The sequence below is a fragment of the Dendrobates tinctorius genome, unplaced genomic scaffold (genome assembly GCF_039654945.1).
Source record: "Dendrobates tinctorius isolate UK_male_01 unplaced genomic scaffold, ASM3965494v1 ptg000097l, whole genome shotgun sequence".
Taxonomy (NCBI): Eukaryota; Metazoa; Chordata; class Amphibia; order Anura; family Dendrobatidae; genus Dendrobates; species Dendrobates tinctorius.
The window spans coordinates 2,475,376-2,494,197 of record NW_027361765.1 but is presented as its reverse complement, the minus strand read 5'-3'; the positions used below and the strand labels follow the sequence as shown (position 1 = coordinate 2,494,197).

General features: G+C 37.7%; 1 protein-coding gene across 1 annotated transcript in view; it reads left to right on the top strand.

Moving 5' to 3' along the window:
* Positions 1-9: 9 nt before the first annotated feature.
* LOC141098898 (dual oxidase 1-like) overlaps positions 10-18,822 on the top strand; it is an 85,080-nt gene continuing 66,267 nt past the window's right edge. The window contains exons 1-6 of the mRNA XM_073586868.1: positions 10-73; positions 7,817-7,884; positions 9,295-9,378; positions 10,493-10,657; positions 12,617-12,804; positions 18,268-18,469. Coding sequence (XP_073442969.1) covers positions 7,833-7,884; positions 9,295-9,378; positions 10,493-10,657; positions 12,617-12,804; positions 18,268-18,469 — 691 coding nt within the window. The 5' untranslated portion in view covers positions 10-73; positions 7,817-7,832. The remainder of the gene's footprint in view (positions 74-7,816; positions 7,885-9,294; positions 9,379-10,492; positions 10,658-12,616; positions 12,805-18,267; positions 18,470-18,822) is intronic.

The window sequence follows — 18,822 nt, the reverse complement described above, 5'->3', positions numbered from 1 at the left end:
TCACATTGTCACATACTCAATTATGCCTGTGTTATTAGCTTCACACCACGGACACCAGAGCTGAGATCTGCAGGTAAGCCCTATATCAGCAGCTGATCTTCTCTACTATATAGAATATTACTAGCTTTATATGTATAGTTTCTATTTATTGTATATTGATGCTGAATGAAAAGTGACATTTCCAACAGTTACATTTCTTTCCTGAACTCATGATGCCATCTTAGCACTTTGCTATAACATTACTTTAGGATTTTAAGCAAATTTACTTTTAAGTTAGTAGATTATTGTTCTTCCACATGGATGGGCTTAGGCTGGTTTCACACTTGCGCTTTTTTGTGTTTTAGCGCAAAAAAGCATGCGTTTTTTCCCTATACTTTAACTTGGATGCGCATATGAGCGCATACACATGCGTTTGTACGCCTTTGTATGCCCATGCATCCTGTTGCATTTTTTGTGCGTCCGACTTGCCCCCAAAAAACGCATGCGCACGCAATGCGTTTTTTTTACAGCAAAACACCTATTAAAGTCTATGGGTGTGCATATGTGCGCATTGTAGTGCGCACGTATGTGCAGAAAAAGCATGCGTTTTTTTTAAAAAATGCACCAAAATCCGCAAAATAACGCACACAAACGCATGATGCTTTTTTTCATGCGTTTGTGTGCGCAAAAAATGCGCAGCAAAAAAACGCAAGTGTGAAAGTAGCCTAATTAGGGTATATTATCATTCTTCCATAAAGATGGATTAAATGCCACCTGTATTCTGCTGACAGGTCAGTAGGGCAGGCATGGAAAATGTATAAATGAATTATAAGGGACTGTTATAGAACATCGTTCTAACTGCAGCAAAGATTCTACTGACTGGTCTGTAGGGCAAGAATGGGAAATGTAAAAATTAACATGAAATTATTGTTATATAACATAATGCGAGATGCAACCTGTACTCTGCTGACAGGTCTGTAGGACAAGCATGAAAATATACAGCTCTGGCAAAAATTAAGAGACCACCACATCAAAACCCTGTCATGGGCAGCCCATTCTCCAGACCTGAACCCCATTAAAAACCTTTGGAATGTAATCAAGAGGAAGATGGATAGTCACAAGCCATCAAACAAAGAACTGCTTACACTAGAAGCAGTGTGAAAGACTGGTGGCAAGCATGCCAAGATGCATGAAAGCTGTTTTTAAAAATCATGGTTATTCCACAAAATATTGATTTCAGAACTCTTCCTGAGTTAAAACATTAGTATTGTTGTTTCTAAATGATTATGAACTTGTTTTCTTTGCATTATTTGAGGTCTGAAAGCACTGGTTTTTGTTTTTTTGTTTTTTAATTTTGACCATTTCTAATTTTCAGAAAAAAAAAAAAAAATGTATTGCTTGGAAATTCGGAGACATGTTGTCAGACATTTGTAGACTAAAAGAACAATTTACACTTTACTCAAAAATATACCTATAAAGAGAAAAATCAGACAAACTGAACATTTGAAAGTGGTCTCTTAATTTTTGCCAGAGCTGTATACTTTAATTATAAGGTACTGTTATATAACAGAGTGTTGCATATTTCAGTCAAGTATTTAAGGATAGAGCCCAGTTAAGGTTTGCCTCAAGGTAACTAAATTGCGAGGTAAGAATATCAGGGCCATTTATGGTTATTGAAATGATGATGATGATTACGATATTAGGAATATTAGTTAATTTTGGTACTACTAGTAATGATAAAATTAATAACATTCATCATAATTATATCCTGTATTTGTAAGTACAGGTTACCAAAATTGGACTTAGGCATTTTGGAGAAACAAAGGCTTTGGGGTGATCTTATTACAAAGTACAGGTATATGGAGGGACTGTACAGAGATCTTTCTAATGATCATTTTACACCTGGGCCTGTGACGATGAGTGGGCATCCTTTACATCTAGGGGAAAGGAGGTTTAATCATAATCACAGATGGCGATTCTTTACTGTAAGAGCAGTGAGACTATGAAGCTCTCTGCCCCATGATGTTGTAATGGATGATTCACTACAAAAGTACAAGGAGGCCTGGAGGCTTTTCATGTAAAATATAATATTACAGATAATAGGTACTAGATTCTGTGATGAGATGCTGATCCAGGGAACTTGTCCGATTGCTGTATGTGGAGCCAAGAAGAAATATTCCCCTAATATGGGGAATTGGCATCTGCCCCATGGGGTCTTTGCCTTCCTCTGAATCAACATGGTAGCCTATAGGTTGAACTTGATGGCCTTGTGCCTTTTTCAACCTTAAAAACTAAGAAACTATGATATTTTGTGGCGCAGTGCTATGAAGAATTTTAGAAAGTGAAGGAGACAATAGAACATGATTTTGCTGACATTAAGTTTTAGGCTCTTGTCAGAGAAAACAAAAAATGAGTATTTGAGGCTAAAATGTTACAAGGTATGGAACCATATAAATAGTTAACAAAACTGAAATAAATGAACTAGAATACAAGTTGATATGCATGCGAAATAGGAGCATGTTCAGACTGGCAAAAAAACAGACAAAACCCAAAACAGAAACAAAATGTAAAAATACCCCACTGTAAGAAAATAAGTAAACACTAGATGAGAAATACATCAATGCATGGGGAATTCTTAGAGAATGGGAATAAGTTACATCAGGTACCATGGAAGTGCAGGTGGTGTAATACCAGAAGACGTAGGGGGCAAAAAGAAGGGTTGAAAAGCTAAATTGTGGATACAAGGCATATGTGAGAGGAGAAAGGATATTAAAGGTACAGAGTAGAGAAGGCTGCTTCAATTTGGGAAGAATAACAGTCCTTCTGAGGGCCTGTGGAAATGGACATCAAGAGATAAAGAGGTTGGGCACTGTAGTTTACTTTAGGACTGATGACAATGACACACAAGGGAAAGATTGTTGTAATGGACAGAAATATGACAATCGAGGCAAAAAATTCTTGATTTAAAATGGAGGTTTTTTAAATGTTATCTGCCAGTAGATCAGTCATGTAATCTTTTAAATAAAGCTAGGACATACATTCTCTCATTAAAACATGGAAGACAAAAACACAATGATTGTGACACAATCTTAAAACAATATGAATAAGAAAGCAGAGTGAAAATGTAAGACTATTTTCATGGTAATGTTTTAAACAATTTTCATTGACTGATGCGTGGAACATTATTAAAAGACTGTAGACAGGTAGACTATAAGGCTATGTGCACACGCTGCGGTTTTTGCTGCGGTTCCGCTGCGGTTTTGGCCCTGCGGAACCGCAGCAGTTCCGCAGACATGGTACAGTACCATGTAACCCTATGGGTTTCCAAAATCACAGTGCTCACGCTGCGTTTATTTCCACGTGGTTTTGCTGTGGTTTTTTTTCCGCAGCATGTCAATTGTTTCTGTGGATTCCGCTGCGGTTTCACACCTTTAACATAGTAGAGGTGTGAAACCGCAGGGCAAAACCGCAGGCCAAACCGAAAGAAAACCGCAGGTCACTTTGCCTGCGGTTTTACCTGCGGTTCCGCGTGAAAAAACCCGCAGGTGATTCCTCAGCGTGTGCACATAGCCTACGCCCGCAAGGACAAGGCCATTTCCCCCCTCTGTACCAGTCTGTCATGGTTAGTTTCTTCACTGCAATTTATATTTTATCTTGTATGTAACCCCTTCTCATATAAATGGAATCATTGGTGCTCTAAAAAGAAATAACAATTAAAGAAAAATGATAACTAATAGACTAATAGCATCAGATCCTTTTGATCAGTAAACAAAACAAATATGATTTTCATCTTGGAGTCTTTTAAAGTGGAACTTACTCTGTGTATAGAGCACTTAGAAGCTCCTCCACAAAAAAATAATCCGGGACACCTACCTACTGTAGTATATTCATGCTGACATCAAAACATTTGGAATGACTGATGTATTTTGCACAGTGATCACACATTATTGCGAAAATGCCGCCAAGCTGTGCAGAAGGAATGATTTTCTTGACCCTGAATATTATTTCTTGTCACCAGCACAGCTCTCATGTCATTTTATATCTAAGATGTTTTGGACACTCACAATAAAATAACCATAAAAAAATATAGAAATTTAGGGAGAAAGTCTTGTCTAAAATAGGGACCTTTGTTATAAACCAAGTATGTCAAACTCAAATACACAGAAGGCCAAAATTTAAAGCTTGGATAAAGTCGTGGGCCAACCTTGATAATTATTAAAAAATGCCTACATTAGAGGAAGTTTTTCCTTATTATCATAGATAACGATGAACTTTTTCATAGGGAAACAAACTTAAATGGGTTGTTCCACCAACAAAGTGCATTTTAATTAATAGATCTTAGCATATTGGAATAATATAATATGTCATGCAGGAGCAGTAAAAAGCATATGGCTTAATTTAAATAAGTAGTGACAAAGGATAAAAAACCTTGAATAATGCAGATAATACAGTAAGATACTAACAAAAGATCCACAGTGAATTCCTCCGCAGTACTCTCCACATGCACAGAATGATGACCCTACTGTACCCCCCTCAACCTAGCCAACAAAGTATGGTGACACCTATCACAATATGATTGCCCAACTGTAATCCCAACTACAGCCCTTCACACAATATAATGGACATAGTGCTCCACACAGTATAATGACACCACATAATCCTAAAAACAGCATAATGGCCCCACATACGCCTCCATACAGAATAATGGTCCCACCTGGCATTGCGGTCCAAATATACTCACCCTGAGGGCCAGATTTTGATATGTATGTTCTAGACCATCATGGCTAAATCATAACAACTGAGCCAGTTATAAAGGCTAGTAAAAAATTAATCTCCTCTCTCCGTCCCAATCAAACAACTGTGTTAGGGTACATTTACAGTAACTGATGATCCAGAATGAGCCTTGCTAGAGATATTCTCAATAATTGTACCATTTTATACAGGCTGCCAATCACCCGATGAATGAGCAAAGTGTTTGGTTGTTGGGTGAAATTATCTTTTAGCTTGCGCTAAAAAAAACATTGTTTTCAACAGAACATAGTCCTTTATAAACTCATGTGCTGCTGAGAACCATGATGGTCAATACACAGAGAACAAACCTATTACCAATTGTTCTGTGTGCAGTGTGATCATTGTGTCTAAACAGGCTATTGAACCACTGCTAATCAGCTTTTATATAGCCAAATGGCGGTCATTTAATACTGTGGGTCAGCTTAACGCATGTACATTGCTTTAGTCTTTATTACTATAATGTCTAGCAAGGCAAAATGAGAGCAAAGAAAAACACTTATTTGTTATCACTCTACATGGGAAAATCTATGGGCAGAAAAATGCCCCGTCATATAAAAAAGATAAAATGTTAAATATAAGATTTCCTTTGAAAGTGTCACTTTGACTGATGGTAGTTTGCTCTGAACTCTGACACGTTGAAAGTCTTGGTCACCAAAAGGTGAAAACTTATCTCTTAGATGAGGAAGAGAAACATCAAAGAAGGCGTGGGTGCAACAGTGTCTGTGGATGAAAAACTCACCCACTCAATTTCTCTTGTGTTGTTAGATGACTTCCTGGTCATTGACATTGCTTCAAAGTGTACTTTACCATCGGTGGACAGGCACATCTAGATAAGGCTTTTTCCTTTGTATTAGGATGCTACGTGATGAAAATCTGGCAAGTCCACCAGGAATTCAATTGCCCTATTGTGGCTTTGCATATTGGTTCAAGAGACCATCTTGCCCCTCAAGTTTATCAAAACTGTTTTCCCACGAACAAAAGTTAATTTTGATCAACATATCTTTGAATAATAATAAGTTGAACAATTGGATGTGCATAAATAAAATGTTACTGTACTGAGGTAATCTTATAAATGTGTCCCTGCTGTGTACTGTGTACTGGCCATGTCTGACCAAACAGGGACATGGTCTGATCATACCACGTTCCTGGACAGGGGAGGAAGCAAGACAATATGCAGACATTACAGAAGGGGATCATTTCCAAATGATTCTTTCTTCGAGGTAAAATATTGTTTAAAAACAGGTAGGGAAATTTTTTACCTCACAGAAAAATTCAGCTGCACTCCTATCTGTATACCCTTATGCTCTACCCCCCCTGCCAGGAGATGTGGTATGATCAGACCATGTCCCTGTAAGGTCAGACACAGCCATTACACAGTACACAGTAGGGACACATATATAAGATTATCTCAGGACAGGAACATTATATTTAAACACATCCAATTGTGGGAATTATTATCATTCCAGGATCTATTGATTGAAATGAACTTTTGTACATGGGAAAACCTTTTTAAGGAAATAAATACTGTACTCTAAAAGATACGCATTAAGAAATTCCTGTTACGCAACTCTTAAATGTATATACACTCACTGGCCACTTTATTAGGTACACCTGTCCAACTGTGTGTTAAGACTTAATTTCTAATCAGCCAATCACATGGCGGCAACTCAGTGCATTTAGGCATGTAGACATGGTCAAGACAATCTCCTGCAGTTCAAACCGAGCATCAGTATGGGGAAGAAAGGTGATTTGAGTGCCTTTGAACGTGGCATGATTGTTGGTGCCAGAAGGGCTGGTCTGAGTATTTCAGAAACTGCTGATCTACTGGGATTTTCACTCACAACCATCTCTAGGGTTTACAGAGAATGGTCCGAAAAAGAAAAAAAATCCAGTGAGCGGCAGTTATGTGGCCGGAAATGCCTTGTTGATGCCAGAGGTCAGAAGAGAATGGGCAGACTGGTTCGAGCTGATAGAAAGGCAACAGTGACTCAAATTGCCACCCGTTACAACCAAGGTAGGCAGAAGAGCATCTCTGAACGCACAGTGCGTCGAACTTTGAGGCAGATGGGCTACAGCAGCAGAAGACCACACTGGGTACAACTCCTCTCAGCTAAGAACAGGAAACTGAGGCTACAATTTGCACAAGCTCATCGAAATTGGACAGTAGAAGATTGGAAAAACGTTGCCTGGTCTGATGAGTCTCGATTTCTGCTGCGACATTCGGATGGTAGGGTCAGAATTTGGCGTAAACAACATGAAAGCATGGATCCATCCTGCCTTGTATCAACGGTTCAGGCTGGTGGTGGTGGTGTCATGGTGTGGGGAATTTTTTCTTGGCACTCTTTGGGCCCCTTGGTACCAATTGAGCATCGTTGCAACGCCACAGCCTACCTGAGTATTGTTGCTGACCATGTCCATCCCTTTATGACCACAATGTACCCAACATCTGATGGCTACTTTCAGCAGGATAATGCGCCATGTCATAAAGCTCGAATCATCTCAGATTGGTTTCTTGAACATGACAATGAGTTCACTGTACTCAAATGGCCTCCTCAGTCACCAGATCTCAATCCAATAGAGCATCTTTGGGATGTGGTGGAACGGGAGATTCGCATCAGGGATGTGCAGCCGACAAATCTGCGCCAACTGTGTGATGCCATCATGTCAATATGGTCCAACATCTCTGAGGAATGCTTCCAGCACCTTGTTGAATCTCTGCCACGAAGAATTGAGGCAGTTCTGAAGGCAAAAGGGGGTCCAACCCCTTACTAGCATGGTGTACCTAATAAAGTGGCCAGTGAGTGTATATGTCATACTAGTATGTGTCACTGGTGACCATATACTTTATCCTCCACTTAATATGTTAATAGTATTCAGGAAACCGATTGTTATTCATTCACAACATGTAACACAAGGAACTTCTTTCAAAATGTCAACTTATCTACAAGCTGTATTCAACTATAAAATATGTCATCTTGTATTATTCAGCTCCTGTTTGTAATATACAGTATTTTATATTCATACTTTATTGCCTATTTGTTTCCAGGGCTCCAGCAAAAATCATGACCGGAAAACAGATCTGGTTTTTCTTGATCCATGTCTTGATGTGCCTGGGTAGGTATAGTTATCAGAAATAAATACTGTACATTTTTAAAAGATCCATCATATGTGCATATTTATCAGATATCTACAATGCATGTGATTAACTTTTTTAGATTTTTCTTTCTTTAATAATTTCTTAATAAAGTTTTATAGCTATCTCCTGATAAAGTGCTCCTTATTCATTGTAAAGACATAGTGGTTGATTCATCTAAGTGTTTTCACTAGAAAAGAGACATAAAAAACTCTAAAAAGTTGCAAAACTTTTTTGAATGCTGAGTTGCACATACATTTTGTGGCTTTTGCCATTTTCAGGTCAGTTTCCAGCAGCTCGATAAAAATGGACAGACCCGGAGAGGAGACAGAACAGGGCACCTATCAAATTCAGCAAGAGTGTTTGTGTTTCTAAGGGAGAAATGGTACTCTTCTCCCTGACTGGAGTAACATTTCTAGTGAGGTGCATGAAGGCGCTAGCCAATAAAACATGTTGAATTCACTAAGTAGTGTGCGCCTCTTAAAGAAGCACTCCCATAAAAGTTTTTATTCTCTTAATATATTGCAGTCAGCTTAATATATCACTGTGTACTTACAATTGCTTATTTTTCCTTTCTACCCAGCTAATTCTTCTCTTTTCTCTGCTCTATGTAAAATCAGGAAGTCTCTTTTCCCTGCATTTATCATCCCCTTGTTCAACTCCTGACACTACTCCTCCCTGTCAGGATATTTTGCAGTGATTTATGAGTCATGCAGGAAAAATTTACTTCCTGTTGCTACATAGTGATTAGAAAGATTCAGTTATTCAGTTTGCAATCATGTGATGTCATAGACCTAATGGAAAAGAGATTAACTAGGTGCACAATGCTTTATAATATGATGATTGCAATATATTAAAAATACTAAAAACTATGATGGGAGTGCTTATTTAATGATTTTGGCATACCATACTCCAGGAAGTACTTTAAGAGTGGTAAGACTTAATAGATCATCCCCATTGATATAAAACATTCTGAATGTATGATGTGTGTTTTTCTTTGGAGTCCAAGCTAATAGTTATCATGCATCATGATTCATCTCTACACAAATAAAAAATTCAGATATCTTGTGAGTATGATGTACCAAACAATATGTTACTGAATACATTGAACTTTGGACAGTCGATATGTTTCATTGATTTAAACATGACTTCTCAAGTAAGAAAGAAAGTTGTTAAACTGATTTATTCTGTACATTAGAAAAAAGAAAAAGTAGAGAATTTATGATAGCGTAACAATTTAAGCTTAGACAAGGGGCCGAGAGATCTGATCTCAGGGGCCTGCACCATTATTTTTTTTAAAGAACCTAGTTCTGCTACCTTTATTTATTGTATGAGTTTTACAGTCTAAATGATGATGATTAACATTATTATTCCAACTCATTTTTTGTAAGGTGCACAGAGTACAGTGAACTGGGAAGTTCAACGTTATGATGGGTGGTATAATAATCTGGCATATCATAACATGGGCTCGAAAGGTAAGTCAAAAGTCAGTAAAAACCACATGGAGATTTTCTTTAAAAAACATATTAATATTGTACAAGAAATTATAGGATAAATAACAGAAATTTTAGTTTTTTTTCTAAAATATTCGAAACCATTCTTACCTATTGACTAAGAATGAATAGAGAAAGTTGATGACTTCTCCTGGACACAATATTTCAGTAGATTAAACTATATAAACATCTTAGAGGAATATAAACTGTATGGAAAATCTAAAATCAATGGAAACCTTCTTAAAAAAAAGTCAAATAAGACATTGCAACATTCAGAAAAAACAAACATTATCTGACAATATCCTTGTCAACTATGTACCAACTTTGGCATAACTTCAATCAGACCTGTTGGGCAAGTAAATGTGCAAATGTAGCACAAAAATGTGAGAAAAGATGGTATGTCTCAATCAAAGTAAATTGTAGAAAAGCTAAGAAAATAACTTTTCTGATATATTTGTCTGTAAAAGGATTCAAAGCCACTACTAATGTTATAGGACTCCATCAAATAACATTAAAAGTACAGGGATGAAACCACAACTAATTCAATAAGTAGAAAAAAAAAACAGATTGACGGAAAAAAAAGAAAAAAAGAAAATGGGCCAAAAAGAGATTTTTGGTAGCATGGTGAGACACTGCTGCTATTACCCAAGGGAACAACTTATCAATATCTCATGCGTTTCATTGTTATAGTAATAATATTCTGGCTGATTGCCACCAACATTAGGTAGAGCTGTGATGTTTAGGCATAATTATATAATTAAGCACCAAAATAAAAAAAAATCATGTAACTTTATGGCTGTGCAAGGTAAAAAAAAGCACTCCAACCACTATGAAAATATATTAAAATCGATTTATCAGCACAGAATTATGGACCTAAAATTTTAACTTGTAATTCTGATTTGTAGCTTTTACCTTTTTTCTTGAATAAACTATGATTTCACATAAATTGCATATTTTGTACATTTTGGAAACTGATAAATTTCCACTAGTAAAAATATGGCAATTAATTTAAATTAAATGCAGAGACTAGTATGGTGAGTTTTTCAAAAGACAATTCTAATTTTTGGAATTTCTTTATCTGTTGGTTTTCCACTAGGTTCTAAGCTTTCTCGCCTCATCCCGGCAAGCTACTCTGATGGAGTTTATCAAATTGCATCAGAACCCGACAAGCCGAATTCACGGGAAATCAGTAATGCCATCACGAAGGGAGAGTCTGGTTCTTCATCGTCTCGAAATTTGACAGTTATGGCAGTATTTTTTGGTGAGACAACATGCAGTGTCTAATTTGTCACTTTACCCTAAAACCCCATTTAGCTGAGGCCAATATTTATTCTGATGCAATGAAAGACCTGATATTTAGATGTTTTATTGACTGTCTGAGGGTACATGTAAATGTAAAACCTGTGCAGATGTCAGGACAAGATCATAGACCTGCACAAAGCTGAAATGGGCTACAAAACCATAAGTAAGACGCTGTGTGAAAAGGAGACAACTGTTGGTGCAATAGTAAGAAAATGGAAGAAATACAAATTGACTGTCAATCGACATCAATCTGGGGCACTATGCAAAATCTCACCTCTTGGGCTACCCTTGATCATGAGAAAGGTGAGACATCAGCCTAAAACTACACGGGGGGAACTTGTTAATGATCTCAAGGCAGTTGGGACCACAGCCACCAAGAAAACCATTGGTAACACATAATGCCATAAAAGTTTAAAATCCTGCAGTGCCTGCAAGGTCTCCCTGCTTAGGAAGGTACATGTGCAGGCCCATATGAAGTTTGCCAATGAACACCTGGTTCTATAAATTGATTCTATGATTGATTGGAAGAAGGTGCTGTGGTCAGATGAGACAAAAAATTGAGATCTTTGGCATTAACTCAACTCACCGTGTTTGGAGGAAGAGAAATACTGCCTATGACCCAAAGAACACCGTCCACACTGTCAAGCATGGAGGAGGAAACATTATGATTTAGGGATGTTTCTCTGCTAAGGGCAATGGACTACTTCACCGCATCAATGGGAGAATGGATGGAGCTATGTACCGTAAAATCCTGGTGACAACCTCCTTCCCTCCATCAGGACAGTAAAAATGGATTGTGGCTGGGTCTTCCAGCAAGACAATGACCCTAAACATACAGCCTAGGCAACAAAGGAGTGGCTCCAAGAGAAGCACATTAAGGTCATGAAGTGGCCTAGCCAGTCTCCAGACCTTAATCCCATAGAAAACTTATGGAGGGAGTTGAAGCTCCAAGTTGCCTAGTGACAGCCTCAAAATCTTAATGATTTAGAGATGATCTGCAAAGAGGAGAGGACTAAAATTCCTCCTGACATGTGCGCAAACTTAATCATTAACTACAAAAAAAGTCTGACTCCTGCACTTGCCAACAAGGCTTTTGCCACCAAGTATTTAGTCTTGTTTGCCAGAGGGATCAAATACTTATTTCTCAGTGCAAAATGCAAATAAATTTATATAATTTATACAATGTGATTTTCTGGATTTTATTTTTGATATTCTATCTCTAAATGTTAAAATTAACCTACCCTTAAAATTCTAGACTGCTCATGTCTTTGTCAGTGGGCGAACTTACAAAATCAGCAAGGAACAAATACTTATTTCCCCCACTGTACATATGTAGTGAACATGGTGAACAACAGCAACAAGACATAACAAAATAGCATCCAATATTTGTTCACAATATGGTACATTTCTCTTCTAATGAAAAATAGGCCATGAGGAAGGTATGTGAGGGGAAAAAGTGCTGAGGTACAAGTTTGTTAACAGGGCTGCCCACATCAATTAAGTTGCAATTTTCTTTGTAGGCATGCTCCTTTTATGTAAGCAGTTTCCCTGCTTAGCAGTATTGGGGAACATAGGGTCAAGGAGAAACAAAGTGTGAACAGAGACATATAGCAGCCAGTATGGATGCATACTGGGTGCAGGGGGCACATAAGGAATAGTTGCCAGTCACTCCTAGGTCAGGTACCTACCAGGGAGCTCTCTTGTAGATTAGACCTATCTTGGAGTTGTATATGGCAATCAATTCATGTAATCTTCAAGAGGCAATCAAAACAGTTTACATGAAAAGTTTCCAGTTTGCTTACTGTAAGAAAAGTTCCCCTGAACAACTTGTAAACACATTTCAAATTCCATTTTATAATTTGTAAAATATAAAAATTAGAATTACTAAGTATTTATAGGGATTCATGTTCTTTTCTAGGTTATCATGTCCTTTCAGAAATAGTGTCTACAGAAATGCCAGCATGTCCTGCTGAATTTCTAAATCTCAATATTCCTGAGAAAGACCCAATATTTGATGATACGGGAAAAGGTAATGTGGTTTTGCCATTCCAAAGAATGAAATGGTCTCAACATACAGGAAAAAGTCCTAGCAGCCCAAGAGAGCAGGTAACATGGTCTTAACAAAGATCAGAATGTGATGAGTTATGTCATAGATTCACCAATAAAGTCCCGTTTTATCTTTTTCAGCTTTGGTATGATGTGTATTGTTTTGCTTCTGTTTAGCAAAGGAAATTTGGTTTTGAAAGAGTATTTGATGTAAAAATGTCCCATCTATATAGAAAATATGTGACATAGCTTTTTTAATGAAAGATCAAGTTATTTCTACAGCACTCAGATGAAAGCAAAGGGTATGAACTTTGACCAGTTTATAGTCTTTATCGAGGAACTGTCACCTAATCCAATGTAGTACAAAACAATGAAAAAACATATCTCTGGAATTGTATGGCAGATTAAAAAAAGAAATATGCAAAAGCAGCAGGAATGAACTGAGCGCAAAACATGTTCACAATGGACCAAATGATAGGTTCTCCTTAGCTATGATTTACTATAATATACATTAGCTGAATAAAAGCTTATATTTTAGAAGATGGTTTGCAATTTACTGATGCCATTTTGTGTACAAAGATATATAAAAATACATTATTTTTCAGGGATGGTGAGAAAAACTGAAACTATGGTGCTGTTTTTAATTCATGCCATATATTTTAGAGATGATTGAATTTTTTAAATTTAAATTTACCTGATTCTTCAAATTTTTCTAAAAGTGAATTGATTCATCATGAGCAGATATGGGCGGACAACTGGATGTTCGGGTCTGGCAGGTTCGGCCTAACAGTTACAATAAGTTCGGGTTCAGGTTCCAGAACAGTACCCGGACTTGAACCTGGACCCCATTCACTTGAAAGGGGGGCCCGAACATCCAGTGTTTGCCACACTTTCATGTGCATGTCAGCGCGGCAAACACCTCTTCTGATCTGTGGTAAAATCATCCCGCCGGTCAGACAGCCACAGTTCACATGCTATCAAAAGATAGTGTGAGCGGGCAGCTGTGATTGGAGGTATAAAGTTTACCTCCAGTCACTAGCAAAGGCTGATAGGACTACTGATTCCACCAACCGACACCTGCTGCCGCTAATAACAGTGAGAGCACGAGCGGCTGATGGGAGTATTCATCAGCCGGCACCTGCACTGTAAATAAATAATTTTAAAAAAGAAACAGTGTGGGTTCCCCTGTGTTTTTGATAACCAGCCAGGAAAAACTCACAGCTGAGGGCTGCAATCCTCAGCTGTCAGCTTCAGCAAAGCTGGTTATCAAGTATAGAGGGGTCCCCATGCCATATTTTTTTAATTATATAAATAAATAATTAAAAAAAAACAGTGTGGGGTCCCTCCCCCCATTTTTGACAACCAGCCTTTGACAGCGTGAGAGCCATGGCTGTCTGACCAACGCTGATGATTTTACCACTGAACAGAAGCAGTGTTTGCCGCACTGTCAAGCACATGACAGCGTGACAAACACCCGCTGTTCGGGAAGCCGAACCCAAACACTAACACGGACATCCTCATGAAGTCCATGTTTGGCGTACATGCCCAAACAGTAGGTATTCGGTATGGATGCCGAACTTTACTGTTTGGCTTCGCCCATCTCTAATCATGAATAGCAATATTGCAAAGCCATCAATTGCCATGAAAAGACGTACAACACTCTGAGGTTTCTTAGAACTGTTTCCAACCCCTTATAAGCTCTTTAGCACAAATACAGGTTTAGAAACATCAAAAGGGACCTCACCATGGAAATAGATAATTAATGGTATTAAGCAACAACCTATTCAATAACACTGCACTGAAAGACTTTTCATGTTTTTTTTATTAAAAAAAATGGTTCAAAAATTTATTCCTCGGTCATTTGTAATCAGAGTGTTCTTTGCAGAGCAATAACTGGCGGTGTTGCTGTGAGAGCTAACACACTATGCATGTTCCCCACAAATATGCTGGTTTAGGGCAAAGAGGCCACTTCTGAGTTTGGCAGTACTACTGTCTGAATGGCTAGGGCTAGTGATGGTGGTGCTTTTTTTGCTGCTGTTAGCGCCGACATTCGAAGCCGTACCATGTATTTTTTATTTTTGCCTTTACACTACCTCATTCATTTAACATTGCCACTTTTCCTGTTTACCATTTATATTTTGTACAACACTATAATTAACTGTTGACAATTGTAAAAGATACAAAGCATAATCTGGGTATAGGATTTTGTTGAAAACTGCTATCCTGAAGGAGATGTGTATGATACAACCACTGTCTTACTATAATTGTCAGCTGCTGCAACATCCACAGGTATGCATACAATAGAGAAAGCCACAACGGGTGGACTTCAAGTGCACTGCTGATTCAAGAACAGATCATAAAGCAATTTACTTGAAGGGGGTTTAACCACTTTCAAGTAATTTGCTTTATGATCCGTTCTTGAATCAGCAGCGCACTTGAAGTCCACCCGTTCTGGCTTTCTCTAACTTTTGACAATCATTTCAATCCCAGTTACTCAACTTGCCAAAAAGGACATAAATTGAAATATCAAGCAAGTAGGTACACATACAGAAAGTAAAATGTGGCAATATTATAGGATTGGTGCGTACATTTAAGAAGAAGTTGTGTGAATGAATTATACAATTTTAACTTTTAATGATTAATTAATTAAAACTTTAGTAATAGAATAAACTTAACAAAAAATATGTGTTTAAGAATTGGCCTGAACAAATAGTTGACCATAACAATATGTATGTAGTATATCAGTACATGGTCCAGGTCCACCAAAACCTGGTATGCAGTTTACACAGTATTACAAAATTACAGCCAAGTCCCTTGTTTCTATAATTGGCTATTCTGGGTGTACTAAAATTATTGCAGCTAAATGATTGTCCGTTATCAGATTGAATATATTGAAAACCACATTGTATAATGCCACCCTATGAAGGTTTTGGAGATCACTCAGCAGTATGTCTATAAATGAAAATAATTAATAATTAATTGTTAAAACTTAAATTTAAAAATTCATTAACACGCCTTTTCTTTTTTCCTTTTACTTATATATCCATTGTGCAAAAACAGACAAGCACAGTTAAAGGTATATTCCCATAGCTGTAACAATAATAACATTAGCAAATACCTCCAATTAATAATGTAGGATAGTTCTTCTGATAACTGTGTCACTTACCTAGTGCAGGCCATTACAGTAGCCTAGGTATCAATGGTTACAACCGCTCATACAGTGACTAGTCGGTCGTAACCATGGATAATCCATGTGGAGAAAAATGGACCGCACTCTTCAGGCTGGAGAGGAAACGCTGCTATTTATTGGCACATACAATACATATTGGCCGGGGGAGTGATAGCAGGAGTGAGCAGAAAGCTGACAACGGCCATTTCGCTCTGCACCAGAGCTTCAACGGGTCAGTTAGTGAAAGGATGTGACGGACTCAAAAAGGTCTAGTCACTGCATAGCTCCTCCTTCCACAGCTGCTGCAAAATAGTGTGAATACATACATAAAATTAGAAACACATATATCATATCACAAAAATATACGAAGAAACACAGAAATACACAAATACCTAAAGACAGAATAGAAAAACTATTACAACTATTGTAATCATCTGACTATAATCACATAAATCAAATGTCAAACATTGGTAGATTACTAAATTTTCTTTAGATTTTTTTATTTAGCTTTTTTTATGGATTTTTTTAACCAGAGGTCTTCCCCTATACCACTCACTTACAAATGATCTTGAGAACTAACTTCTCCTCCAAAAAAAAAAACATTATGCTAACTGGTTCTCAAAATCCACAATACTTTTAAGAAAAAATACTACTCAGAGAAAAAAAAAATTTGAGAAAACTCCTTTTGAGGAAAATTTATTTAAGAATTTTTTTTTTTCGGGAAAGACTTTTATCCTACTCCAAAGAAAGATGGATAACTAAGCTACTGCAATGGTGTGCGTGAAGTAAGCAACATAGTTATCAGAAGAACAATACTACCTTTGTAATTTAAGGTATTTGCTAATATTATTATTATACCTACTACTGGGATAGGATCTTGGAGATAGGAATACTCTTTTAAATGTCTACATTGTTTTAAAAAAAATAAATTTTTTAACAAAATTCAATTATGTTCCCAAAAATTGCATAAAAATAAATGCTAGGCAGGTAAACGTCACGAAATCTACCACCGGCAATAAGGAGGATATTGGTGTGATGTGTACAGATGTAAAAAATGACAGGTGTGCTTGCAACACACACACTTTGTTAGGTATACAGTCGCATTTAAATGTTTAGATCTTAGGGAATTTTCTTTTGGATTTTTAAAAATAATGATTCTCCCTTTCACAAAAAGGATTACACAAAAAAGAAAACACCTTTCCTAGCTCTCCATCAACTGAATCTCTGTATTACATGTATTGCACTTATCTTCTTTGATGATGCAGTTGTACAACACATTACTGTCTGGAGCACATGTCCAGTGCTTTAGGGTTTTCTCCTAATATCGCAGTTGTTGAGAGGGGTTCCCTGATGTCTTCTCACTATTTGAATTCACCCTAAATAAGCTGATGCAGGTCATGTACCATATATTTCAGATTATGAGACGCTCTAGATTATAAGACCCACCCCAAATTTTGAGGAGAAAAATAGGATTTTTTTTAAGAAAATGATGGTGCTTCTTATAATCCAGGCGTCTTATTGCTTACCGGGGTGGTGGCTGCGGTGAAGCAGGGTCCATGGGTCGCAGCTGGAGGAGGCAGAAGTGGTGTGATGCTCCAGGCCACAGGCCGGGATAAGGGGGTGTTCCAATGTTCGTCGTGCCCCTGTGGGTGTCCTGTTGCTGCTGCCCAGTGCTGCAGCCAGGTGTTTCCCATGCTGCCCGGTGCTGCGGGTGCCCGACGGTGCTATGGGGTGTCCGGTGCTGCTGCCGGGTGTCTCCAGTGCTGCCCGGCGGTGCTGCTCAGTGCTGCGGGTGCCCAGCGGTTCTATGGGGGTTTCTGGCACTGTCAGGGCTCTGCCAACATTTTGTGAAAAGCCAGAGCTCCGGCAGTTCCATGGTTTCCTGTGCGGTAGACTCTGGGAAAATGGATTCCAGGGGCGGCGCAAGTGCAGATGAAGATCTCGGCACCAAGATCTCGAGAGATGAGGTTTCAGCTCTTTTCTATTTTCCCGGAGTCCACTACATTTATTTATTTTTCTTTCTCAGTATGCTTTGTTTATATGTCTATAATATGCAAAATTTCATCATATAATATAGCCTGCTTTAACACACATCAAACAAATGTAGGGCACTGTGCACCCTATGTGTTATCATGGGAGACCAGTGACTGTTAGTGGCCATGCACTATTAAAGGTCCATTTTATACATTTGCTATATTTTTTAAATTTATGTGTTTTAGGGGCTAGTAAACTTCATAGTATGACTTTAATAGTTTGTTTTAATTTCTTTCGATTTAGAAGCAATATCTATAAATTCTCAAGCTTGCTGATATTGCTATACTGGGTGTATGACAAACCGTTCAATCACCTTCCAGATCAATACAGTAACAGCATGGATAGATGGCAGCTCAATCTATGGTTCATCCCATTCGTGGAGCGATGCTCTAAGAAGTTTCTCTGGAGGAAAACTGGCTTTTGGACCAGATGGGACTTTTCCACCATATGCTACACAGAGTCTTCCCATGTGGAGAGTTCAAGATCCTTCAACAAGGAAAACTGGAAATGAAGGAATATATAGTAAGTAGATATATATTCAGTGAAGTTTGTATTCAGTTTTGTAAGTGCCATTAAGGCAACCTATAATTATAGGTTATAATAGGCAGTAGAACTTACAATATGTTACAACCAATTTCACTAAGTATGTAGTTTTCATACTTCAACAAATGTCCTTGCAGATACTGAGGAGTGTTAAAAGTCCATGACATTAATATGTAGATAGTGAAAAGCAAATAGTAATGGTATATGTAGATTTTTGTAATTACTAATTTATAATTGATTACCATAAGATTACCAAAAAATGTATTGTTCGTAGACATGAAACTCCTGGACCTTAGCATAAAAAAATTTACAAAATGGGCCCAACCATGTGC